Genomic DNA, 21,522 nt, shown 5'->3' on the forward strand with positions numbered 1-21,522 from the left:
TATGTTCTTTTTTTTTTAAAGTGACCATTTATTTTAAGAAACTAGATAAAAGACAAGACAGTGTTTGTTGTCATCTTTTGTGTCTTCAAGCTCAATGTGAGGTTGCTGGAAATTCCCTTATGTTTTGAATGGACCAAAAAAAAAAAACTCACTCCTTTCAGTGGGCAAGTGTTTGGTAAGTGGGAGTGCTAAAATGACCTACAGGAGGTGGGTGGGTGCTCAGTGACTAATCCCTGAGGTGCATAAATACTGCCTTCAGGGCACAAGAGAAGACAAATCAGGAGGAGAAGACGCATCAAGACTGCATGCACTTTGTCTCTCTGGAAAACAGTTTTTCTAGTTTTGAGTCTATTTTCTTATCGAAGTTAACTTTTTTCTAAGTTGGCTTGAAACTTTAAACATGAGACTTGGAGTCGTGGTGTTTCTGGTTCTTGGAACCTGTTCTTTGAGAGCTTGGTCCGTGCCGCTCAAATCTGTGTATGTGACGTTCCCTGGAGATGTGATCAAGAATATGACGGACATTCAGCTGGCAGATGTGAGTATATACATTTTTAGTTCATGGTTTTTATGATTATGGATATCTACTTTCAGTCCTGTACTTTGAAAATAGTACAAATGCAGTTGTATAATTCCAAATGAATACCTTTCTACATAAATATTTGCCTCCAGGAGTACCTGAAGCGTTATGGCTACATAGATGTTCTCCAGAAGAGCGGACTGCAGGCAGTCGTGTCCACTTCTAAGGCTCTGAAGGAGCTCCAGAAGCATCTCGGGCTGGAGGAGACGGGGTCGCTTGACAAGTCCACCCTTGATGCCATGAAGCAGCCTCGCTGTGGGGTCCCAGACATCCGAAACTATCAGACATTCGAAGGAGACCTGAAGTGGGATCACACTGATGTTACATACAGGTGGGATATTATCTGCACCCAACCTCTGACTACTACAACACTTTTAAATCTCATAGGTTTGTGATGAACATGTTGTAATCTATTGCATTGTTTTGACTTTCAGGATTTTGAACTATTCACCGGACATGGAAGCCTCTTTGATCGATGACGCCTTTGCCAGAGCTTTCAAAGTCTGGAGTGACGTTACCCCTCTGAAGTTCACGCGCCTCTATGATGGCACTGCTGACATCATGATCTCCTTTGGGAAAAAAGGTGAGTTGATTTTTTTGTGATGGATACAATTATTAAGATTTAACACTTGGACTTCTGAGAAGGTTTGAATGAACTGCTGTTTTTGTTTCAGATCACGGAGATCCCTACCCTTTTGATGGGAAAGATGGACTGCTGGCTCATGCCTACCCTCCAGGTGAGGGAGTCCAAGGAGATGCCCATTTTGATGATGATGAGTACTGGACCCTTGGATCTGGACCAGGTGAGTGGGATTCTTACTTGATTCATATTTCAATACAGTATGAATAGCAGTGGCTTTGATAAATAGTTTAAATATCATGAAGCATTTTACGCTCTAACAGTTTCATAGGTGACATAGTGGGACAATAGCTCCCTCTACAGTTTTGAGTGTATAGTGACAGTTAGAATGTGTCCTAAAACAGGGATTGTCAAACTGGGAAAATATTTAAAAGTATTTGTTGGGTTCATTTTAATAACCATATAAAAGCCAGTTACTTAATTTTTTTAATATATTGTTTTTATAATATCACACTTCATATTTCTCATATAGAATAAATGAGTCCTTAATTGTTCAAATGTATAGTTCTGTTTTTAAACTTGGGTCAGAATATGACCCCACTTAATTTCATATATAGTATAAATAAACCTTATATATATATAAAAGAAAATTATATCTCGGGTCCCACACAAGGGGATCATCATGTTTACCCCTATATATTACATTTTTATATACATTTGTGGATTAGACAATGACATTGATGTGTCTCTTTCAGCCATTCAAACCCGCTATGGTAATGCAGATGGTGCAATGTGTCACTTCCCCTTCCTGTTTGAGGGAACATCCTACACCTCCTGCACCACCGAGGGCCGCACAGATGGTCTCCCCTGGTGCGCAACCACTGCAGACTACGACAAGGACAAGAAATTTGGCTTCTGTCCCAGTGAGCGTAAGTGTTCCAGTAATTTAAACTGACTCCTTTGCCCATAATATGTGGAATTAATGTGAAAGTATTTCAACAAGTACAAGTTTTTATTCTTTGAGCATGTCTAACATTCCATCTCTGTTTTCCCACAGTTCTCTTCACGTTTGATGGGAACAGCAATGAAGCACCATGTGTATTCCCCTTCGTGTTTCAGGGTGTAAAATATGACTCATGCACCACGGATGGACGAACTGATGGGTATCGTTGGTGTGCCACTACATCTAACTTTGATACTGATACCAAGTATGGATTCTGCCCTAACAGAGGTGAGCAGTTCTCAAGACTCAACCCTGAAACTGAGTCAGATACATATCGTAAATGCAAAAATAATATGTTCTCAAAGTCTCAGCAGTTCACAATCAGATATAATTTTTTCACTAACATATAGCATATATAGCAAACATTTAACAGCATATTTCTACAGTATCTATCTAAGATATGTAATGTTTTATTATATAATTTTTTCCCCTCACAGATACAGCTGTGATTGGTGGAAATTCAGAAGGAGAGCCATGCCAGTTTCCTTTCATCTTCCTGGGAAATTCATACACTTCCTGCACCAGTGAAGGCCGTAGTGATGGAAAACTCTGGTGTGGAACTACCAGCAACTATGACACAGATAAAAAATGGGGATTTTGCCCTGATAGGGGTAAGTGATATTCATCTCCTTCAGACACTATACAAATATGAAAGTGAGAGATTAGCTAACATGCCTTTTCTCTCATAGGATACAGTCTGTTTCTGGTGGCTGCTCATGAGTTTGGTCATGCACTTGGTTTGGATCACTCCAAAATTAAAGACGCTCTGATGTATCCCATGTACAAATATGTAGAGGATTTCTCCTTGAATCAGGATGATATTGAAGGCATTCAGTATCTCTATGGTATTTATCCACCATCATTAACTGATTGTTAAGTTTACTATGCATGTTCGTATTCAATTCTGGTTTTATAGCTATATTTATATTCATTTTTTTCTTTTCAGGAGCTAAAACTGGCCCTAATCCCACTCCTCCAAAACCAAAGACCACCACTTCCTCTCCGGTTGTGTCAACTAAACCCACCCCAAGTGAGAAAACAACCACTGTTTCCACCACAACACATGTAGACCCATCACGGGATGCCTGCGAAATCAAGGAATTTGATGCCATCACCGAAATCCAGAAAGAGCTTCATTTCTTCAAGGATAGGTAAATGCTGTTATTCTACATATAATGACAAGAAATTGCAAGCATAACTCAGGAAACTTCTCATTTAGTCACATTCTCAAATACATATTTCTAAATTCTCTCTTTTTAACATCTAAGGCACTACTGGAAGATCTCAAGCAATGGAGAACGCAAAGGCCCTTTCTTGATATCAGAGAAGTGGCCTGCCCTGCCAGCCACCATTAACAGTGCCTTTGAGGAACCCCTCACTAAAAAGATCTACTTCTTTGCAGGTTCTTATTTACCAGATTGAGATATTTTGCCATTATTGCAGAATATGTTGAATTTCAGATATATAACTGCTGTATTTCATGCACACAGATAAACAGTTCTGGGTTTATAGTGCAAATGAGGTGCTTGGACCACGTAAAATCGAGAAGCTCGGCCTCCCAAGCGACTTGGGCAGAGTGGAGGGATCTGTGCAGAGAACAAATGGAAAGGTGCTCCTGTTTAACGGAAATCAATTCTGGAGGTAAGTAACTTTGCTATGACTGTTACTGATCAGAAAGTGTAAAGTTTATAGTACTGAGTTAACGATGGGAAATTATAATTTAATAATAATAATTGTAGTTTTTCATAGTATTGTCTTATCTCTTATTTATTGTCACAGACTCGATGTGAAGGCTCAGATGATCGACAAAAATTACCCTCGAATCACTGACTCAGTTTTTGGTGGAGTGCCCATCGATTCACATGACGTGTTCCTCTACAAGGGTAAGTGAGATTATGTTCAAATTCATTTAAAAAATCTGGTTTACTGATCAAGCAAACTAAATTTGTTCTTTCTATTTTTCAATATTTTGCAGGATTCTTTTACTTCTGCCGGGAAAGTTTCTACTGGAGAATGAATGCCAAAAGGCAAGTTGACCGTGTCGGTTATGTGAGGCACGACCTCCTGAAATGCTAAGACGTGCAGTCGCTCGGCACAGTGAAGACGTCCAACATCCTAACCTGATGATGACAGAGCCCTTTTTAACAGGGAAAACCATTTCTCTTCTGTGTAAAATTTAGTGAGGAAGACACAGACAGAATGTATTACATTTTAAGTCCTGTTTTGGGGATTTTGACTTTAACTGTTATAGAAGAACAGTTTTAACACTGAAATTATCATAGGCACATGAAACGGGATGTTAGGCATATTTGTCTCATTGTCTGTCAGCTTTAACTTGGTCTTATAATTTATTATTTCAGCTTACTATATAACTGCTTTGGTCATGATGAGTTTCTTAACAGCACATTAAGAGAAACTATAATCTTGTTCTATAAAACGTCAATGAGGCAATGCCAGTCTAACTCGAGGAATTAACTTTGTGTATGTAAATGTATGAGTGGAGTCACCACAGGAACATTGTAGCCTAGATGCATTTGTTGACAACTGAGCCTCTATTCTCTGTGTTGACCCGCTCAGATGTTTTTCAAAGCAAAGGTTTATTTTTAGCCTTAGAGCTAATGTTGAGATGTTATTAAGCCCAGATTTTGGTGTATTGTGTAATCATTTGCCTGGTGTAAATGATATTAATATTATTAATTTAATGTTCCACTTTCCACTTATTTATATTGTATTTGTTTGCTGCATTATGTTTACTCAATAAATTTGTAAGCAAGATCATTCAATATGTGCAACTGCTCTTTCATTAGTATTTGGCCTGTGTGAAAACACACTAAAATCTCTCGTAAAGTGAATTTACAAAAATCGGGTGCTTTTTTGGTAAAAAGGTGATACAAATTTGGAATATATTCAATAACCAATCACTGCAGATGGGTTTAAACAGTTGCCACAAAAGTATTTGACATGTAGCAGGTGATTAATAGTAAACGTAATAAAAAGGTTCAAACTTTTATGTGCCATATTTATATTGTATGCAGTATCCATAAATGTCCACACATTCACACACAACCACCCCACATACTCATGTTAAAAGTTCTCAGTTGAAAATACAATGACTCATAAAAAAAATGCTTTGTACAAGAAAGTAAAACTGTCAAGACTGCTTATGAGGAAAGTAATCAAAATACTTGGTGAATTTCAGGGGGGCTTTTGGTATTGGTATGTGAAAATGTTGTGTCGTCTTTGAAAGTTTAAGTAAATGATACAAGAGAATTGACAGAAAAAGCAGTGTACTTTAATGCTGCTCTAAATTATTTACCAAAAGGCCGTTTATGATTTTCTTACATTTACAAACCAGTGAAAGAGCTGGACTAATTCAAGAATTAAAATCTACATTTAAAATAAACCATAAATATGAATCGCAGGACGACAGCATATGCAGTGTGGTTTAAAGCCACATATCCACAGCACAAATTCAACAGAATGCAAATTAAATCGTGAATACCATGTGATCCCTCACATTCAATCTGAGCAAAGAGATGTTTATTTTGGCGTAATCCAAAAAAATATATATACGTTAAATGAGAATCTCAAGATAAACAACCCGCGTCATATTAATCCGCGAGACATTCAGTGGTTTCATCCTCTCAGAGCAATAGTCCTCCGGTTCACACCATTACTTGACAAAACACTTAAAAGATGAAGCGAAATGGTCGATATACATGTTCTTTAGATAAAACTTGACTTAAAAAAAAAAATCATGATACATTATAAAACCGATTAAGCGTTTATCCCACTCCGTCTTTTCCCCATGACAGATAAATGAGTTCCGGCCAGCTCTGAGGACAGGAAGCGAGGAGACGCTGATGGCGCCCGACTAGAAAGCACAGCAACTATTCGCTTTCGAAGATTTATTTATTTCGCCTCATTCGCGAGCTTGAAGAGCAAAACAATCGTCCATTTACGGTAAGAAAAATTCCTAGCTCAAAATAGTGGGGGCAACTTGTTTACAAATACAGCTTCTTCCATGATGGCCGAGAGAAAAACATTCGGGCGGACTGGCTCTCCCTGCTCACGCAGGCCCTCGAGGTCCCCGAGCGGTTCTTCATATCGCCTGAGCGGAATAAAATAAACTCGGTGCGGCGGGAGGGAAAATGGCGCTGCGCGAGCAGGCAGGAGGAAGGGCAGCACATAGTCATTTGAAACGAACAAGACAAGAGTAGCCAGCCACAGTTCATGCGGGGCCTCAAGCTTTAAATTAGTATCTATTGCAGTGACATTGTCTCCATAAAGCTGTTCGTGTGCTCAACAGTAAAACGCGTTAACGATGAGTAGAACCAGGACCTTGATGTCCTTGAGAAGTTTGAGTCAAAAGACAGGTTTTATGTCCCAAACACAGCCAGATGGGTGCTCTGGTGGGGAGGGATTGATATCAGTTGGCGTATTGTTGAAATCAAATGGTTTAGTGTTTGTTGGTTTTGTTTTTGCTGTTAAAGTGCATTAAATGCGGAGACCACGTTGGCTTGTGGTTTCGCTGGTAAGCTTATAATATGCTTATAAAGTACTTAAGTGACCTAGAAAGGCGCTATCACAACAGCTGCATTCATCCCCTGAATTTGAGACGTTCGTAAAAAAAAAAACGTTACATCATTTGACATAAATCACACAGTAGGTAATAACATTTCATACAAAACCAACACAAAGTATAAAGAGAATAGATGTGAATAAAATGTGCTATGTAATGTGCAATTAATTATTTAGAAAATTCTAATGTTAATTGTGCAACAAGGCTCTTGTGCAAATACTGCAGAGAATATTATCATGTGAATGAATGACAAGAACACCATGAATATATGCAAAGTTTATTGACACATATTTAACATAATTATATATGATGATAATAATATAATTATAATATATAATTTGATATATGAAGCCTATAGTAAAGTTAAAAAGTTTGGTGTCGGAAACGTTTTATTTTTTATTTATTTTTGTATTTAAAAGAAGTCTCTTACGCACACCCAGAATGCATTTAATGATAAAAAAAAATAAATAAAAATAAATATATTATAGTAAATATATATATAATATTATATATATATATATATATATATATATATATATATATATATATATATATATATATATAGTAAATGCAGTAATATTGTGAAATGTTATTGATGATGGCAGAGCGGAATTTTCAACATCATTACTCCAGTCTTCAGTGTCACATGATCCTTCAGAAATCATTCTAATATGATGATTTGCTGCTCAAGAAACATTTATTATTATCAATGTTGAAAACAATTGTGCATCATGATGATTATTATTTTTTAATTCCTTGATGAATAGAAAATTTCAAAGAACAGCATTTATTTGAAATAGAAAGTTTGTGATATTATAAATGTCTTTACGGACACTTTAGATCAGATTAATGCAAAATCTTAATGACCTCAGACTTTTGAACATTAGTGTGTTAAATAATTTAAACAATATATTATTCATATAAATATTAAAATACTGAACATCCACTGAATCACTTTACTACATCAAAATAATTTTTACTTGTTTTTATTCATTTATTTTTTAAATAAAATGATTATACTTAACTATACTTTACATTATGCACTTGTCCACATGTCTTCCATATCCTAGCGTTTATCATTCAGGACACATTCAGTGCTGTATAACCGAGTGACAGACACTTTCCCATAGAGCAGAGATGGATTCTGACGACATGGAGGTGGAGAGTAGCAGTGATGTGGGGCATTCTGGCATGGAGGAGCCGTCAGAAAGCGGCATGGGCATGGAGTCTTCAGAAGCCATGTCTGCCGATAGCAGCGATGCGGCCGCTCCTCCTGCCCCGGCCCCAGAATCAGACTGTCACGTAGGACAGAGCTCCGAGGGAATTGTGGTAAGACAAGTAATCCACACATTTGCGTAGCTCCACATGTTAGCGTGTAATTCTTCATTTCGAGTTTTTTCTTTGGGTGGGTGTTTTGCAGGTTTTTATCCCAGAGACAAGCTCCAGTACAGATGTGCAAAGAGTTCATCTCCCAGACTCCTCTTCTGTCGCCCAGTCAACCAGTGTCTCCAGCGTCTCCACCGTGACACAATCGGTTCTGGTTTCGGAGTCTGTCCAGGTCCTGGTGCACTCCAGTGCTGTTTCTGAAGGAGGAATGATGGTTTCTGATTCCACTGCTTCCACGTCCTCAGATCTTGGCTCGGCTATTGATAAGATCATTGAATCCACCATTGGACCCGACATTATGAATGGTAGAAAAACCTTGCCTCTTCATTTTTATTACACTCAAGGTATTTAAGTTTAGTATTCAATGTAAATATTGTGTTTCTATGCCCATTTTACAGGATGTATTGCAGTTACAAGTGCAGAGGATGGCAGTGCAGAGACCACACAGTATCTGATACTCCAAGGTCCTGATGATGGTAAGAAAGATCCCCAGAGTTCACAGTTTAGGGCTGCGTCTGAAATCGCATATTCTAATAGGTTCTTCTTTTGTAAAAGTACTTACTTTTAAAAATAGTACGTTCTACATAGTATTAATGTAATCCAGAGGTGACCTACAGCCATTCACAAATCCCTTCCCGTGGCCTCATGGGATAGTAAAGTGTCCAAAGGATGCGCACTTTAGAATCTTGCCAGTGGTAGTAAGTCATCCTGGTACTTTTTGCCTACTGTTTTATGAATACTGTTAATTTGCACGTGCTACTCTTTTCACATACCGTCTTTAACACAACTACTCTGAAGTAGGGAAGTATGCATATTCAGACGCAGCCAAGATAGGTTTTAAATTAAATTAAATAATAGTTAAAGGGATAAATAAATTAAAGGGATTTTAGAAAAATAATTTAAGCTCTGTCATCATTCACTTAACCTCATGTCATTGGAAAGTAAATTCTTTTTTTTTTTTTTATGGAACACAAAATTAGTTATTTACCTGTCCAGTCCTGTCCACATTTTTCATGTGTGGCTAAATTATACATTCATATGGCACTGTCATTAGTTATCTTGTAGTAAAATTCCCTTTTGTTCTTGTTCTCAGCATAATCTTCATGATAAATCTAGATTTTAAAGTTGTTAATCAATGTATTGTTCGACCCAAATGTGCTTGTGTTACTGCCACACTCGTTGCAGGAAAGAATATTTCAAATGAACTTAAAGGGACCGTTCACCCAACAAATAAAAATTCTTCACTCACCCTCATGTCATTCCAAACCTATTCCAAGAATATTGGTAACCAAACAGATTCAGTTACTTTCATTCAATTTGCAAACCATACAATGGAATCAATGGGAACTAGAACTTTTCAGAAGTTCAAAATAAATTATTTTGTTACACAGAAGAAAGAAAGTCATATGGGTTTGAAGCGACATGAGGTAAATGATGTAAATGATGACAGAATTTTCATATTTGGGTGAATTATTCCTTTAAAAATCTAATAAATTAGCAGAAATAAAAGAGAAGTGGGGTAGTTTTTGGATATTCAGATATTTTCTTTGTTCACTGTGTGTGTAGGAGCTCCTATGGTGGCTCGGATGTCTTCCTCTGCACTGTCAAGCCGGATTGCCATTGAAGCCCTTGCTGATGGACCCACCTCCACTTGCCTGGACCAGGCAGACCTGTCAGAAAACCCGCAGGGCAGCGTGGAACCCGACCAGCCTGGACACTCCGGATACCGTGAGCACGACGACAGCAGCAGCAGCTGCAGCCGCCCAGACCAGCCTCAGCACTCCCAGTACATAGAATGCAGTGGACGAGATGACCCAGACCAGACCAGGGAGGCTCGGTACATAGAGTGCTCGGGAACCGAACCAGACCAGACCCCACGTCATTCTGGTGTCACAGACTACAACGTGGCTGACTCTGAAGAACCTCTACGGCGTTACGCAGCAGAATGCAGCGGTACATCCGATAGCCCTCAGAGATGCTCGTTTCGCTCCTCCCGCTATGTTGTAGAGTGCAGTGATGGGTTTTTGGAGTACGGGGCGGAGCGGCCGCAGCATTCACGTTATATCGACAGCAGCATGGATGACAGGGATCACGTCTCGGCCTCGGAGCAGGAAGATATCGTGGTAGAAGAGCCCCAGCACTCCTACATGTCGCATGGCTCACTATATGCCGACGAGGGCTCTGTTCGCCACTCCCTGGCTGACACGATGGGGTCCCAGCTCAATGATCAAATGGACTGCAACGATAACTTGCCTGGCCCATACATAAGTAGCAGTGGGACCTATTCCACCCAACCAGATCCTGAAGTGGTGGGGTCTGGGGTGGTGGTTGAGTCTGGGCACAGAACCCCAGACATGGCCGAACTGGAGGAAATGATGGAGGTGGTGATCGTTCAGCAGTTTAGGTGTAGGATGTGCCCATATAAAAGTGCTTCTAAAGATACACTCATCAACCACATGAGAGATAAACACTTTAAACCAGCAGGTAAAGTAGGAGGTGCTAATTATGTCTTTGTCAAATGTAAAAAATAAACTAATATCAGCCCCATTAATCCCCCGTCCCAAATGGCACTCTCAAACCTTGCAGTCCTTATCCAGGACTATACTTTGTGCTCGACACAATAGGCAGATGGTGGCCACAAAGACTAAATTAATAAGAAAATAGAAATAATACAATTAAAGTTACCATGAAATATGATAGATGGACAATTCTTATATTTTATATAATATTGCAGTGTTTATTATTAATTATATATATATTTTTTTTATGTGCCCTAATCGAAATGACCTCCCCTCCCACTTGCAACAACATCTCTTTTATGAGGATGAGGCAACCTGTCACTCACAGGAGATTGCAGCAATAGAAAACCACACTTATCCAAACAATTCCCAATAGACAAAATTGACACTTTTTCATGCCAACTTTGAGTTTCCATCAGGTCTTGATTTATGCGTACAGTTTTTTTAGGTTCTCTTGTTCAGGATGTGCTATCTCACAAGCAGGTGTTCCAGGCCAAAAGAAACGTGGACGGGGACGTCCACGAAAGTCCGAAAGCAAGGCAAGGGAGGTCGGTGAGGTCAAAAAGGAGGAGCCGCCAGAAGAGGAAGATGATGACATCATTGATGCGGGCGCTCTTGATGATCAAGGTTAGTGGAGTGCAGTTCGCATTCACCATTTCATAATTTTCTGTTTTTTAATGCAGTTTTAATTTGCATTCAGGTGACAGTGATTATAAGCCAGCTGAGGAAGAGGCCAGGCCCAAATTGGCTCCCAGTCACTCCACTCCTCCTTCCTGCTCTTCATCCTCTTCCTCTACCTCACGGAAACGTCCCCGCAGGATGGTGGGGCCACCTCGCAAATTCCTTCCTGAGTCAGGTCAATGTTCATTTAGCTTTTTGGGTCACAGAAATATATTAAATAAAATATAGAAATGGATAGTAATTTTAGCTAGTTCTATCAGATATTTAAATTGAACTTTTTCATTGGTCTCTCTGTGATAACTCTTATTTTCACCTTTTTATAAAACAGAGACAGCAGCAGTGTCTCAAACGAACAATGCAGAGGACCCTCAAGCTCCTGAAGAAGCAAGTTCCTCTGGATTAGAGAATGGAACTTCCTCATTATCCAACGGGACGGCAGCGGAGCCAGGCGTCAGCCAGTCAGATTCAGAGAACAAAGATCCTTCATCAAACACAAGCCACGATGACATGGAATCTTTGCCCAAAAAACGAGGCCGGCCTTCAAAACGGTTCCTTCAGAAGAAGTACAAAAAGTACATGAATCGCAAGTATGTAATCCCGGCACTACTTTTTGATCATCCACAACAACATTTGATTGATTTGACAAATTATATCTTAGAATATTTTATAATCCAATGTAACCACATATTCTGGACAGTCAATATCTCATTTTTCTTTTTTTTAAGTAAATACTACAGATCCCTTAAGCCTCTGCTAAGGCCTCATAACTGCTGGATCTGTGGCTCTCGCTTTCTTTCACAAGAGGATCTCAGATTCCACGTGGATTCTCATGAAGGAAACGACCCTGAACGCTTCAAGTGCCTGCAGTGCAGCTACCGCTGCAAACGGTGGTCCTCACTGAAGGTAAGAACTAGAGTCCTTCATCTTACAAACCATAAATCCATAAAAATATATTTACTTTTTGTTAAATTTTTATGTAAATATTTGTATAATATGTGCTTCAGTGTCTAAATAGATAAATAAATCTTTAGTCATTATTCGGCATTACACATAATAAAATGTATCCATGTGTCCTATAGGAGCACATGTTCAATCATGAAGGTACAAAACCTTACAAATGTGAGGTATGTGATTACTCCAGTGTTTACAAGAAGGACGTGATCCGGCATTCAGCCGTCCACAACAAAAGCAAGTAAGAACTCAAAATGTCTCCTCTTTTATTTATCACTCATCATGAATTTTATTTTGTCAAACTCTTGAGGTCAAAAAAATTATATCAAGCTGCATTGTCTCTGTCCGTTTAATATTGTGCAGATTATGAAAATATAACATTTTGGATTCATTTAAAAGTGAGTATTAATAAATGTTCTTGTTTCTTCTCGTTTAGGAGTCGGAAGACAGACATGGTAAGGCTCCAGATGTTAAACATCAACAAACAATCATGTTTTAGCAAAATTGTGCTTTTTTTGGAATGATGTATCAGTTCAACTTGGCTCTGAGTGGTTTGATGAGGGTAGCTTTTTATGCGACAGCAGTCTTGCATAAATCCTTCACAGGTTCCCAAAGTGTCCGAGTTTCCATGCCCAATCTGCTGCCGCGTGTACCCCATGCAGAAACGCCTGACGCAGCACATGAAGACACACAGCACGGAGAAACCTCACATGTGTGACAAGGTAAAGTTCTTGTATGCTGCAACTAAGCATGTGAATTTTGTTCATTAAACTAGTTTTGATGAATCAATGAATAAACCTAAGCAAACTGTAGAAAGCACTGGCTTATGACGTTTTTGGGAAATGCAGCCCTGGATATTTGCTATGCTAAAACTAGTATAAATGTGTTTGCTTTGCAGTGTGGGAAATCCTTCAAGAAGCGCTACACTTTCAAAATGCATCTTCTCACGCACATACAGAACTGTGGCAACAGCACGTAAGTGAGATGTCAGGACTCGGTGTACATGTCTGTTTCTCCAAAAAAAAAAAACTCAATTGTTAAACATACTGTAAAGGTAGCTATTTTTCTCATCTTCTTTGTCAGGTTTAAGTGTGAGTTTTGTGAGTTCACCTGCAATGACAAGAAGCACCTGCTCAATCACCAGCTGTCCCACACCAACGACAAACCTTTCAAATGCGAAGAGTGCAAATACTCCACGAGTAAAGAGGATTTCCTGGTGTCCCACATTGCCATTAAACACACTGGTGAGTCATGTAACGATTAGGAATGTTCCAAATGTTGGCAGTTAGAAGGTTTCCTGATCAGTCATGTCTGTCCATCTTTTCCCCCTGCTCAGGTGAAAAGCCCTTCTCCTGCGACATGTGCCACTTCACAACAAGACACAGGAAGAACCTGCGGCTGCATGTGCAGTGTCGCCACCCCGAGGCCTTCGATGAGTGGAGTCAATCCCACCCGGAGGAGCCAATTCGTCGACGCCAGACGCCCGTTTTCTCCATGCAGGAGATTGAAGAGCTGAAATTACAGCAAGAAACCCAGGGATTTCAGGGGACAATTGTGAGTACATGGATATGCACCATCCATAGTATATACGTATATTTTAGCCGAATACCTTATTTGGAAAGGCATGGATAACGGCTTCAAAACGAATAACGAATTTGACCAAATGAATAGGTCAAATAGGTTGAATAGAACAAATATTTGGCAGGCAGTCACTCCTCGTGTTTTCTGGATAACCAGTGAGCCAGGGGATAGCACAATATTATACGTAAACCTCTAAAATCACTATGCAATAATGAGTGTGTGAAGTGAATGAGTGTAAACTCTATGAATGAAATGAGCACAAATCAAATTGCCACATTGCCGTCTCTGTGCGTCTCTCAGATAACAGAGCTTGGCAAGAGTAATATCAACTAAAATACTACATAATTCACATTTTCTACTATTTGATATGTCTATTAAATGTTTTAAACCTTGTACGATATGATACATATTAATGAAATAAGCACAGCTCTTCTTTTTTGAGGTTGTGGATGACTGTATTCGTACACAAAGGAAAGGTCCCCGAGCCGAGAATCGAACTCAGGTTGCCCGAAGCACAAAGGCACTATCGGCTCCAACAATTAGAACTTATTTAGATCAATGCTATAATTATAATAAAAATAATGAGTGGTACAATGCATGGTTGTTAAATGAAAAAAGAAAAAATGATAATAATAATATATATATATATATATATATATATATATACTGTATATATATATATACTGTATATATAAAATATAATATAAAAGTTTTTTATTTTTTTTATTTTATTTTTTAAATTCACACCTAAAGGTAACAGTGGACCCCATTACGCTCCAAAACATGGAGTCCATTGGGAACACATCTATATCCCAAGATGCACTGGGAAACACTACCATCATTTACGAGCAAGGTCAGTAAAAAGTTGTCAGTACATCTGTGGTTGTAACCCATCTAAAATACAGTGTGTGATCTATGAATTCATTTACAAATATTTTACCATTCACCTCATGATATTAATATCCAGCTTATGGTGTTAAATTTAAACTGTACCTTCTTTCATAGCCCAGACCACAGACCTCTCAGCCCAGAATGCTCTAGATCTGTTGCTAAACATGAGTAACGCCAGAGAACTGCAGGTACTGTACTGACACACTGGGCATCTTCTACCATAGGTTAATTCTACTGGAATTCTGATTCTGAATATAGAATAATGTTATAAATGTCTAATTTATATGGCATTTATTCGATGAAGAGGTATCAGTAAGTGAATTAATGTCATATGTAAAAGAATAAGTAACAAAAACCAGATCTTTTTTGCTTTTGAATTGTGCTTTTAAGTGTTTAACTTCAGATGCACCCCTGCAAAAAGGCACACAAGATATTTTAGCGTTAAATTCATAATGTTATAATAGTATTATGCTTATTAAAGACATCAGAAAATAATTACACCGGAATAATTGGATGTATTATTAGATAGTTTGCCAAAAGCTTGTTTATTGTAGATAATTTATGAAATTCATTCAATTCTTAGTAATTATAAAAATAAATAAAAAATAATAATAATATCAGCGTTTTTTATGCTTATGGCTTATTACATTTGTGCATCTCTATAGAAGTCATCAGTGTCAAACTAGAATTAGGATTTTACTCCTATTTTACTTTTTTATGATTGGCTCAGAATCATATCATCACATATCATATGAACATGAATCTATAAAATAATTTAACATTTTATTCATTATATATCTGTATTTAAATATAAATCCTACTATGTCTTGATCAGTGTCACTCTTCTCAGGTGGCAGTGCTGAAAACCGATGGTAAGACTCTGGAGACGGGAACGTGGCCCGGAGATGGCTCTGGGAGTGAGTCTCAAAAGATCGTCACCTTCCATGTGTCAGAAAACGGGGACACTCTGGTTCAAGAGGCTTTTGAGACAGCTACAGGGGAGGTGGAGCAAGAGGAGACAACTGGTGAGTCTCAGGAAGTGACACAGATTGGCATCAGTACATACGAGGGAGCAGATTTCAGCGTGGTGGAGCAGGTCTCCGACGAGACAGCACAGAGGTACTACTTCACATCGAAAACTGCCACTATAATGCCTATAAATGTCATATAAACCCTTTAAGATGATGCGTGTGTGTTTGTCAGCAGTTTAGAGGAACCCTCAGCAGAACCTCAGGTCATGGAAGTGAGCACTGAGCCCTTGTCCATCTCTACACCTCTCAAAGAGAATAAAGAGAGGTTTTTCCTGAGCTCAGGCTTGACAGATGGGGTCCTGCAGCAGGTAGAGGTGAGACTGGGTTTTGCTTCTTCACATATGGAATAACCAATGTTATGTTCCTTCCCAATGGAAAGTTAACTTGCTGAAATTCTCTTTCTGCAGCTAAGCAGTGAAGCTCCAGGTTCCCCTTCCCTGTGTCCATCACCCCCTTCTCAACAGTTAAACACCAAACGCTTCTCCTGCCGCATCTGCATGGAGGCTTTCCACGGCCGCTCGGACATGGAGAACCACAAGAGGGCGCACATAGACCCCAAAACATTCAAGTGTCCAGACTGTGACTTTACAGCGCCTTCTTGGCCAGAAGTCAAGGTGTGTTGGTCCTGTGGTATGAGTGTTAATTCAGTGTCTATGAATTTTTTCTTACCTGTCAAAAACCATATTTTTTGTGTTAAATACTACTTTTTTTTCTTAGTCTCACATGGCCATGCACGCATATTTGAGGCCTCATAAATGCACCAGCTGCAGTTTTGCCTCTAAAAACAAGAAAGACCTGAGACGCCACATGATGACACATACCAACGAGAAGCCTTACGCCTGTCAGGTCTGCGGCCAGAGGTGAGAGAGCAAATGAGAAACCATCATTAAAATGATAATAGAATTGATTTATCACATCTTTTGTGCTGTTTACATTATTGGTTGTACTGTTCTACATCCATAAACTCTTCTAATATTCGATGTAAACAACATGCATACACACAGACCTCTGCAGCTTCTCAGTGCTCTGAGTTTCTCTTTAAGGTTTAACCGTAACGGCCATCTTAAGTTTCACATGGAGAGGCTTCACACTCAGGAACCCTCGCCCCGTAAAACCCGCCATGTCCCCTCTCAGCAGACCATCATTGTTAACAGCGATGAAGAAGCTTTAGCCACACTACAGAGTAAGTGCTGACCTTGTGAAACTGCATTTTGTTTATATAGAAATAATGGATTTCAGGCCCACAGCCCTGTTCAGATTTTTTGACATTTCTAGTTATGTTGTAGCCTGGTTAAAACCAGACCCTTCTCAGTTGAAACTGAGTGTAGGGTCTAGCGAAGCTATGTAGACAAATCATTTCCAAAGGGGCGTCACCAACCGACGTAGCTCAAATTCCTCTGTGCGCAATTGGATAGTCAAAAAACCAATCAGATCGATGAAGGAGATGACGTATGCTTCGAGTGTTGTTCTTTGCTCCGGTTTTAACGAAAACGGTAAGTTTAAATCGCTCAAAACAGACGCGATAACTGATTCGTTTATATACTGTCTATGATTCGAACGAGTGATGTTCCACGGCGGCATCCATCTTTGTAATGAAATCTCCTTCAGCGTCGCTGCGCTGTCGTCATCATGTAAATCCCTCCCCAAACGTTTCTGATTGGTGCCGCGATTTCGGCGGCACAGAAATGAGTTTGAATGGGCTCTTCTCCAGACTATCCTGGAGAGAGAATTAAAATTCGCCAGAAGTAGTCTGGGTTTTCCCAGGCTAGTTATGTTGTAAAAGTGCCCCTATTATGCTATTTTTTTTTAAAGGTTCCTTATGTTGTTCTTGGAGGTCTCCTACAGTAGGTTTACATGCATCCAAAGTCAAAACACTTTAATTTTCTCATAATATATATTGCAGCATCACCTCTTTTCTCACAGTGTCTGAAACGGTTCGATCAAGGATTCTGTCTCTCTAGACTCCTTTCTGCGAGCCTACTCTGCTCTGATTGGTCAGATGGCCCGGTCTGTTGTGATTGGTTTACCGCTTACTGTGCGTGTCAGAAACCAAATCCCTTTTACCATATCTGAATTTCTGCTCCAGTGGCTTCCTCAGCACTTGTTTACCCAATGATATGAACAGTAACGATGGCGCCGGTTTTACCGTATCAATTAGTTTTACAAAATCAATCCTCTGGTTGTTGGAAAATGTGTCCATTTTGAAAATCACTGGGACCATATTATCTACATGTGCTGTCGAATATCCTGATATCCTAAAAAGTGTAATAGGGGCACTTTAAGCTTTTGTTGTTGTTAATTTTTTACTTCTACCTTATAATATTTCTTTTCCCCATGTTCTCCAGATCTGCAGGCAGGTCAGACAGTCATCAGTCCGGAGAGGTTGCAGCAGGCTTTGGGTCAGGAACACATCATTGTGACTCAGGATCAGTCGCTTTCTGACCAGGTATTGTGCAATTGCATACCGTCTCATTTTCAACCTTTACGTAATTACGTAACAGCTTATTACATTTTAATTTGCATGTAATACAGATCTTTTGATTGTTATCTTATGTCAGACTTCAGGTAGATTCAGGTTTCACGTTTAGCTTAGTTTTGTTTTTGACCAAACTCTACATTTCTCAGGAGGAGGCGACTTATATTCAGCAGTTCACAACAGTAGATGGACAGACGGTACAGCACTTAATGACTGGAGACAATCAGGTCACTGAGGTACAACTCATTTTCTAGGGCTTTATTCTGACAACCAGCAAAAGTCATAAACACTACAGCTCAAAAGTTGGGGTTGTAAGATTTTTATTTATTTTTTCCAAGAAAGAAATGAGTTAATTGAGTAAAAACATGATCAGTTTCCATACAAATATTCAGCAGCACAACTGTTTTCTGCATTGATAATAATAAGAAATGTGTCTTAAGCATCAAATCATCATATTAGAATGATTTCTGAAGGATCATGTGACATTTAAGACTGGTGTAATGATGCTGAAAGCTTTGCCATCATAGGAAAACAAATACATTTTAAAATATAACATTTTATTTTAGAAAATATTATAATAATATTTCACAATATTGCTGTTTTTAATGGATTTTTTTTTTTTTTTTGAATAGAGTGAACACAAGACATTGCTTTCAAAACCATTTAAAAATCTTACTGACCCTTAATTTATATATAAAATACACAGTCGTTTTCTGTTGTCAATTAGTTTTCAAGATTTACAATTCAAGAGTTACAATTTTGGTGCCCTCTTCTGCCCTATATTTTTTCAGGTCCAGTATATCATCTCTCAGGATGGAGTTCAGCACCTGCTCCCACGGGAATATGTGGTGGTATCTGACGGAAACCACATTCAGGTTAGTATGTGCTCTTTAGATCATTCATGACCCCCGGGCTCCAAAACAGTTCTCGGGCTAGAAACAGGCTCATCTGATCTGTAACTACTGACTGAAAAGCATTATATTGCAGATGGAGGATGGGCGGATCGCTCACATTCAGTACGAGCATGATGGGACGTTTCTGCAGGAGCAACAGGTTGAGCCCAGAGCAGAATACAAACCTGCTTTTTACATTTCAGCTTAGTTTATGTTACATTATTGGCATGTCTGAATTACAGTAAATACAACATGATAACTTGAAATTGTTTCGTTCTACGGCAATGTTCATAATGCCAAATTGCATGTGCATATGTGTTGTTAATGACAGCATATTAAACCTCTATATGTTTTTTTAATGAAGCGGCATAAATCAGAAGTATGCTATTGTTCAAAAGTTTGGCGTCTGTAAGACTTTTTATGTTTTTGAGTCAAATTTTTAAAAATCGAATGCACACCAAGGCTGCATATTTGATCAAAATACAGTAAAAACAGTAATATTGTGAATTATTATCATTATTACAATTTAAAATGACTGTTTTCTTTTTTAATATATTTTAAAAATGTAATTTATTACTGTGATGGCAACACTAAATCTTTAGCATCATTACTCCAGTCTTCTGTGTCCTTTGATCCTTCAAAAATCATTCTTATATGCTGATTTGGTGCTAATTTCTGATTATTATCAAGTTCAAAAACAGTTATGCTGCTTAATGTTTTTTTCTTTTTTTTGAAACAGTGATATAACGGTACTTTTTTTACGGTACGGATTATTTGAATAGAAAATTTAAAAGAACAGCATTTATTTGAAATATAAATCTTTCATAACAATGTAAAAGTCTTAACTGTTACTTTTGGATCAATTTAATGCATTATTAATTTTAATCATTTATTTTCTCAAAACAAAAAAAAGAAAGAAACTTTTGACCCCAAACTTTTGAACGGTAGTGTAGATGTACATTACCTAATTCAATTCAATTCAATTCAAATTTATTTGTATAGCGCTTTTCACAATACATATTGTCTCAAAGCAGCTTTACAGAAAGTGCATTTCAGAAATGTACATAGAAAAATACAGTTAGTTAATCATGCATTAATTTAGGGCATAACATATCGCCTATAAAGGTGAAAACAGAAAAACTGGTTCATGTGTAAATGTCTGTGTTTTTGTCAGATTGCTCTGTCTCAGGATGGACAGATCCAGTACGTCCCCATCACTGCCGAACAACAGGTTGTGGCCCCTGAGGACCTGGAGGCAGCGGCCCATTCCGCTGTCACTGGTAGGACCTTTCACCTTTTACCTTTGTAGCTTTGATCACTCGAAAATGCCAAGACAGGACATTGTAATACTACAACCTTCTGGTAATGCAGAAGAATCAGAGGTGATGTAAGTGATGTGTGTGTGTGTGTGTGTGTGTGTGTGTGTGTGTGTGTGTGTGTGTGTGTGTGAAGCTGTTGCAGATGCAGCCATGGCTCAGACTCAGACGGTTTACACCGAGGCCACACCTGAACAACTGGAGCAGCTGCAACAACAGGGCATCCAGTATGACGTCATCACTTTTACTGAGGAGTAAAAACAAGACACACACTTTGACTATTATTTAACAACACCGACACACAGACAGAGCATCTGCGGCTCGTCTCGGTTACAGATGAGTGCAGTGGACATCACAAACTCTGACGGGTTATTCCACAGGCTTAAGTTTGTCTTCTACCAGAAATAGTCAGTAAGAGGGTGAATGTACAGTTAGATCCTCTCTGCAAATTATACAACTCATGCCACTGTAAATATTTAAAGCATTTAACTTTGTGTGCCTACAGTGTTTTGCCTTGTAAAGAAAAAGAAACACAAAAGCCAAGAGCAGCTTGTATAGAGAATCCTGTATTTAATTCTTCATGTCACTGTAATGTACTACGGGAGATGCTACTTCAATGACAGTGTGTAAACGGTAGACTGGAGGATTGACGTTAACATTGTTATGAAAGGAGGGTTGATCATTTTTCATTTTATGTAAAACGTGCCGTTTCATCTTTAGCTTCTTAAGTTTTAAAGATTTATTTTTCTTTGAGATGGCTGCAGAAAGGAACTTAAAATGCATACCAAATAAATCACAACCTCTTTAACCTATCGTTTATTTTCTTAGTTCCCATTGAATGTTCATTAAATGTTATTTTTATTTGTATATGTTTTTACAGGTTAAGGGTGGAGTCAACATGATTTTCTGTTGTATTCAATTGCTTTCTGAAGACTAAGTAAGTCTTAAATTAACACAGAATGTTACGTTTACATCGTTGGTAAAGTTTCTGTAGTTTAGTACCAAAATATCTGTTTTTTGTTAATGGGTGACAGGCTTGGTTAAAAAAATGTAAA

At 38.5% G+C, this 21,522-nt stretch overlaps 2 protein-coding genes across 9 annotated transcripts; both read left to right on the top strand.

The window, feature by feature from the left end:
* The first annotated feature begins 259 nt into the window (after positions 1–259).
* mmp9 (matrix metallopeptidase 9) lies at positions 260–4,943 on the top strand. The gene is made up of 13 exons (XM_082189003.1): positions 260–535; positions 670–908; positions 1,012–1,160; positions 1,252–1,380; positions 1,913–2,086; positions 2,215–2,388; positions 2,598–2,771; positions 2,850–3,005; positions 3,107–3,311; positions 3,429–3,562; positions 3,651–3,801; positions 3,940–4,043; positions 4,136–4,943. The coding sequence occupies exons 1-13, from the start codon at positions 401–403 to the stop codon at positions 4,234–4,236; spliced, it is 2,025 nt and encodes a 674-aa protein (XP_082045129.1). The 5' UTR covers positions 260–400; the 3' UTR covers positions 4,237–4,943.
* A 157-nt stretch (positions 4,944–5,100) lies between these two features.
* Positions 5,101–21,275, top strand: LOC309513228 (zinc finger protein 335-like). 8 transcript variants are annotated; one of them, XM_082188996.1, is made up of 28 exons: positions 5,101–6,694; positions 7,873–8,071; positions 8,163–8,433; positions 8,527–8,604; positions 9,695–10,612; positions 11,131–11,274; positions 11,348–11,503; positions 11,657–11,915; positions 12,054–12,231; positions 12,408–12,520; positions 12,716–12,734; positions 12,861–13,001; positions 13,178–13,254; positions 13,363–13,523; positions 13,616–13,833; positions 14,614–14,713; positions 14,866–14,939; positions 15,602–15,870; positions 15,955–16,096; positions 16,190–16,396; positions 16,500–16,642; positions 16,826–16,965; positions 18,128–18,228; positions 18,408–18,494; positions 19,050–19,133; positions 19,246–19,311; positions 20,326–20,431; positions 20,604–21,275. In XM_082188996.1, the coding sequence occupies exons 2-28, from the start codon at positions 7,880–7,882 to the stop codon at positions 20,723–20,725; spliced, it is 4,566 nt and encodes a 1,521-aa protein (XP_082045122.1). In that variant the 5' UTR covers positions 5,101–6,694; positions 7,873–7,879; the 3' UTR covers positions 20,726–21,275. The 8 variants fall into 8 exon arrangements, with proteins under 8 accessions (XP_082045122.1, XP_082045123.1, XP_082045121.1 ...); XM_082188997.1 differs by having other exon boundaries at positions 5,101–6,123; positions 7,813–8,071; XM_082188995.1 differs by having other exon boundaries at positions 5,101–6,123.
* Positions 21,276–21,522: the final 247 nt, after the last annotated feature.

The sequence above is a fragment of the Leuciscus leuciscus genome (genome assembly GCF_965113295.1).
Source record: "Leuciscus leuciscus genome assembly, chromosome: 13".
NCBI lineage: Eukaryota > Metazoa > Chordata > Actinopteri > Cypriniformes > Leuciscidae > Leuciscus > Leuciscus leuciscus.

Bases quoted from the DNA above. Each gene is read 5' to 3' on its own strand.
- mmp9 (XM_082189003.1), top strand. From the start codon at position 401: ATGAGACTTGGAGTCGTGGTGTTTCTGGTTCTTGGAACCTGTTCTTTG. The intron at 2,772-2,849 runs GTAAGTGATATT...TTTCTCTCATAG, and splicing joins GGGATTTTGCCCTGATAGGG to GATACAGTCTGTTTCTGGTG. The intron at 3,802-3,939 runs GTAAGTAACTTT...TTATTGTCACAG, and splicing joins AACGGAAATCAATTCTGGAG to ACTCGATGTGAAGGCTCAGA.
- LOC309513228 (XM_082188996.1), top strand. From the start codon at position 7,880: ATGGATTCTGACGACATGGAGGTGGAGAGTAGCAGTGATGTGGGGCAT. The intron at 13,002-13,177 runs GTAAAGTTCTTG...TTTGCTTTGCAG, and splicing joins AACCTCACATGTGTGACAAG to TGTGGGAAATCCTTCAAGAA. The intron at 13,255-13,362 runs GTAAGTGAGATG...CTTCTTTGTCAG, and splicing joins CAGAACTGTGGCAACAGCAC to GTTTAAGTGTGAGTTTTGTG.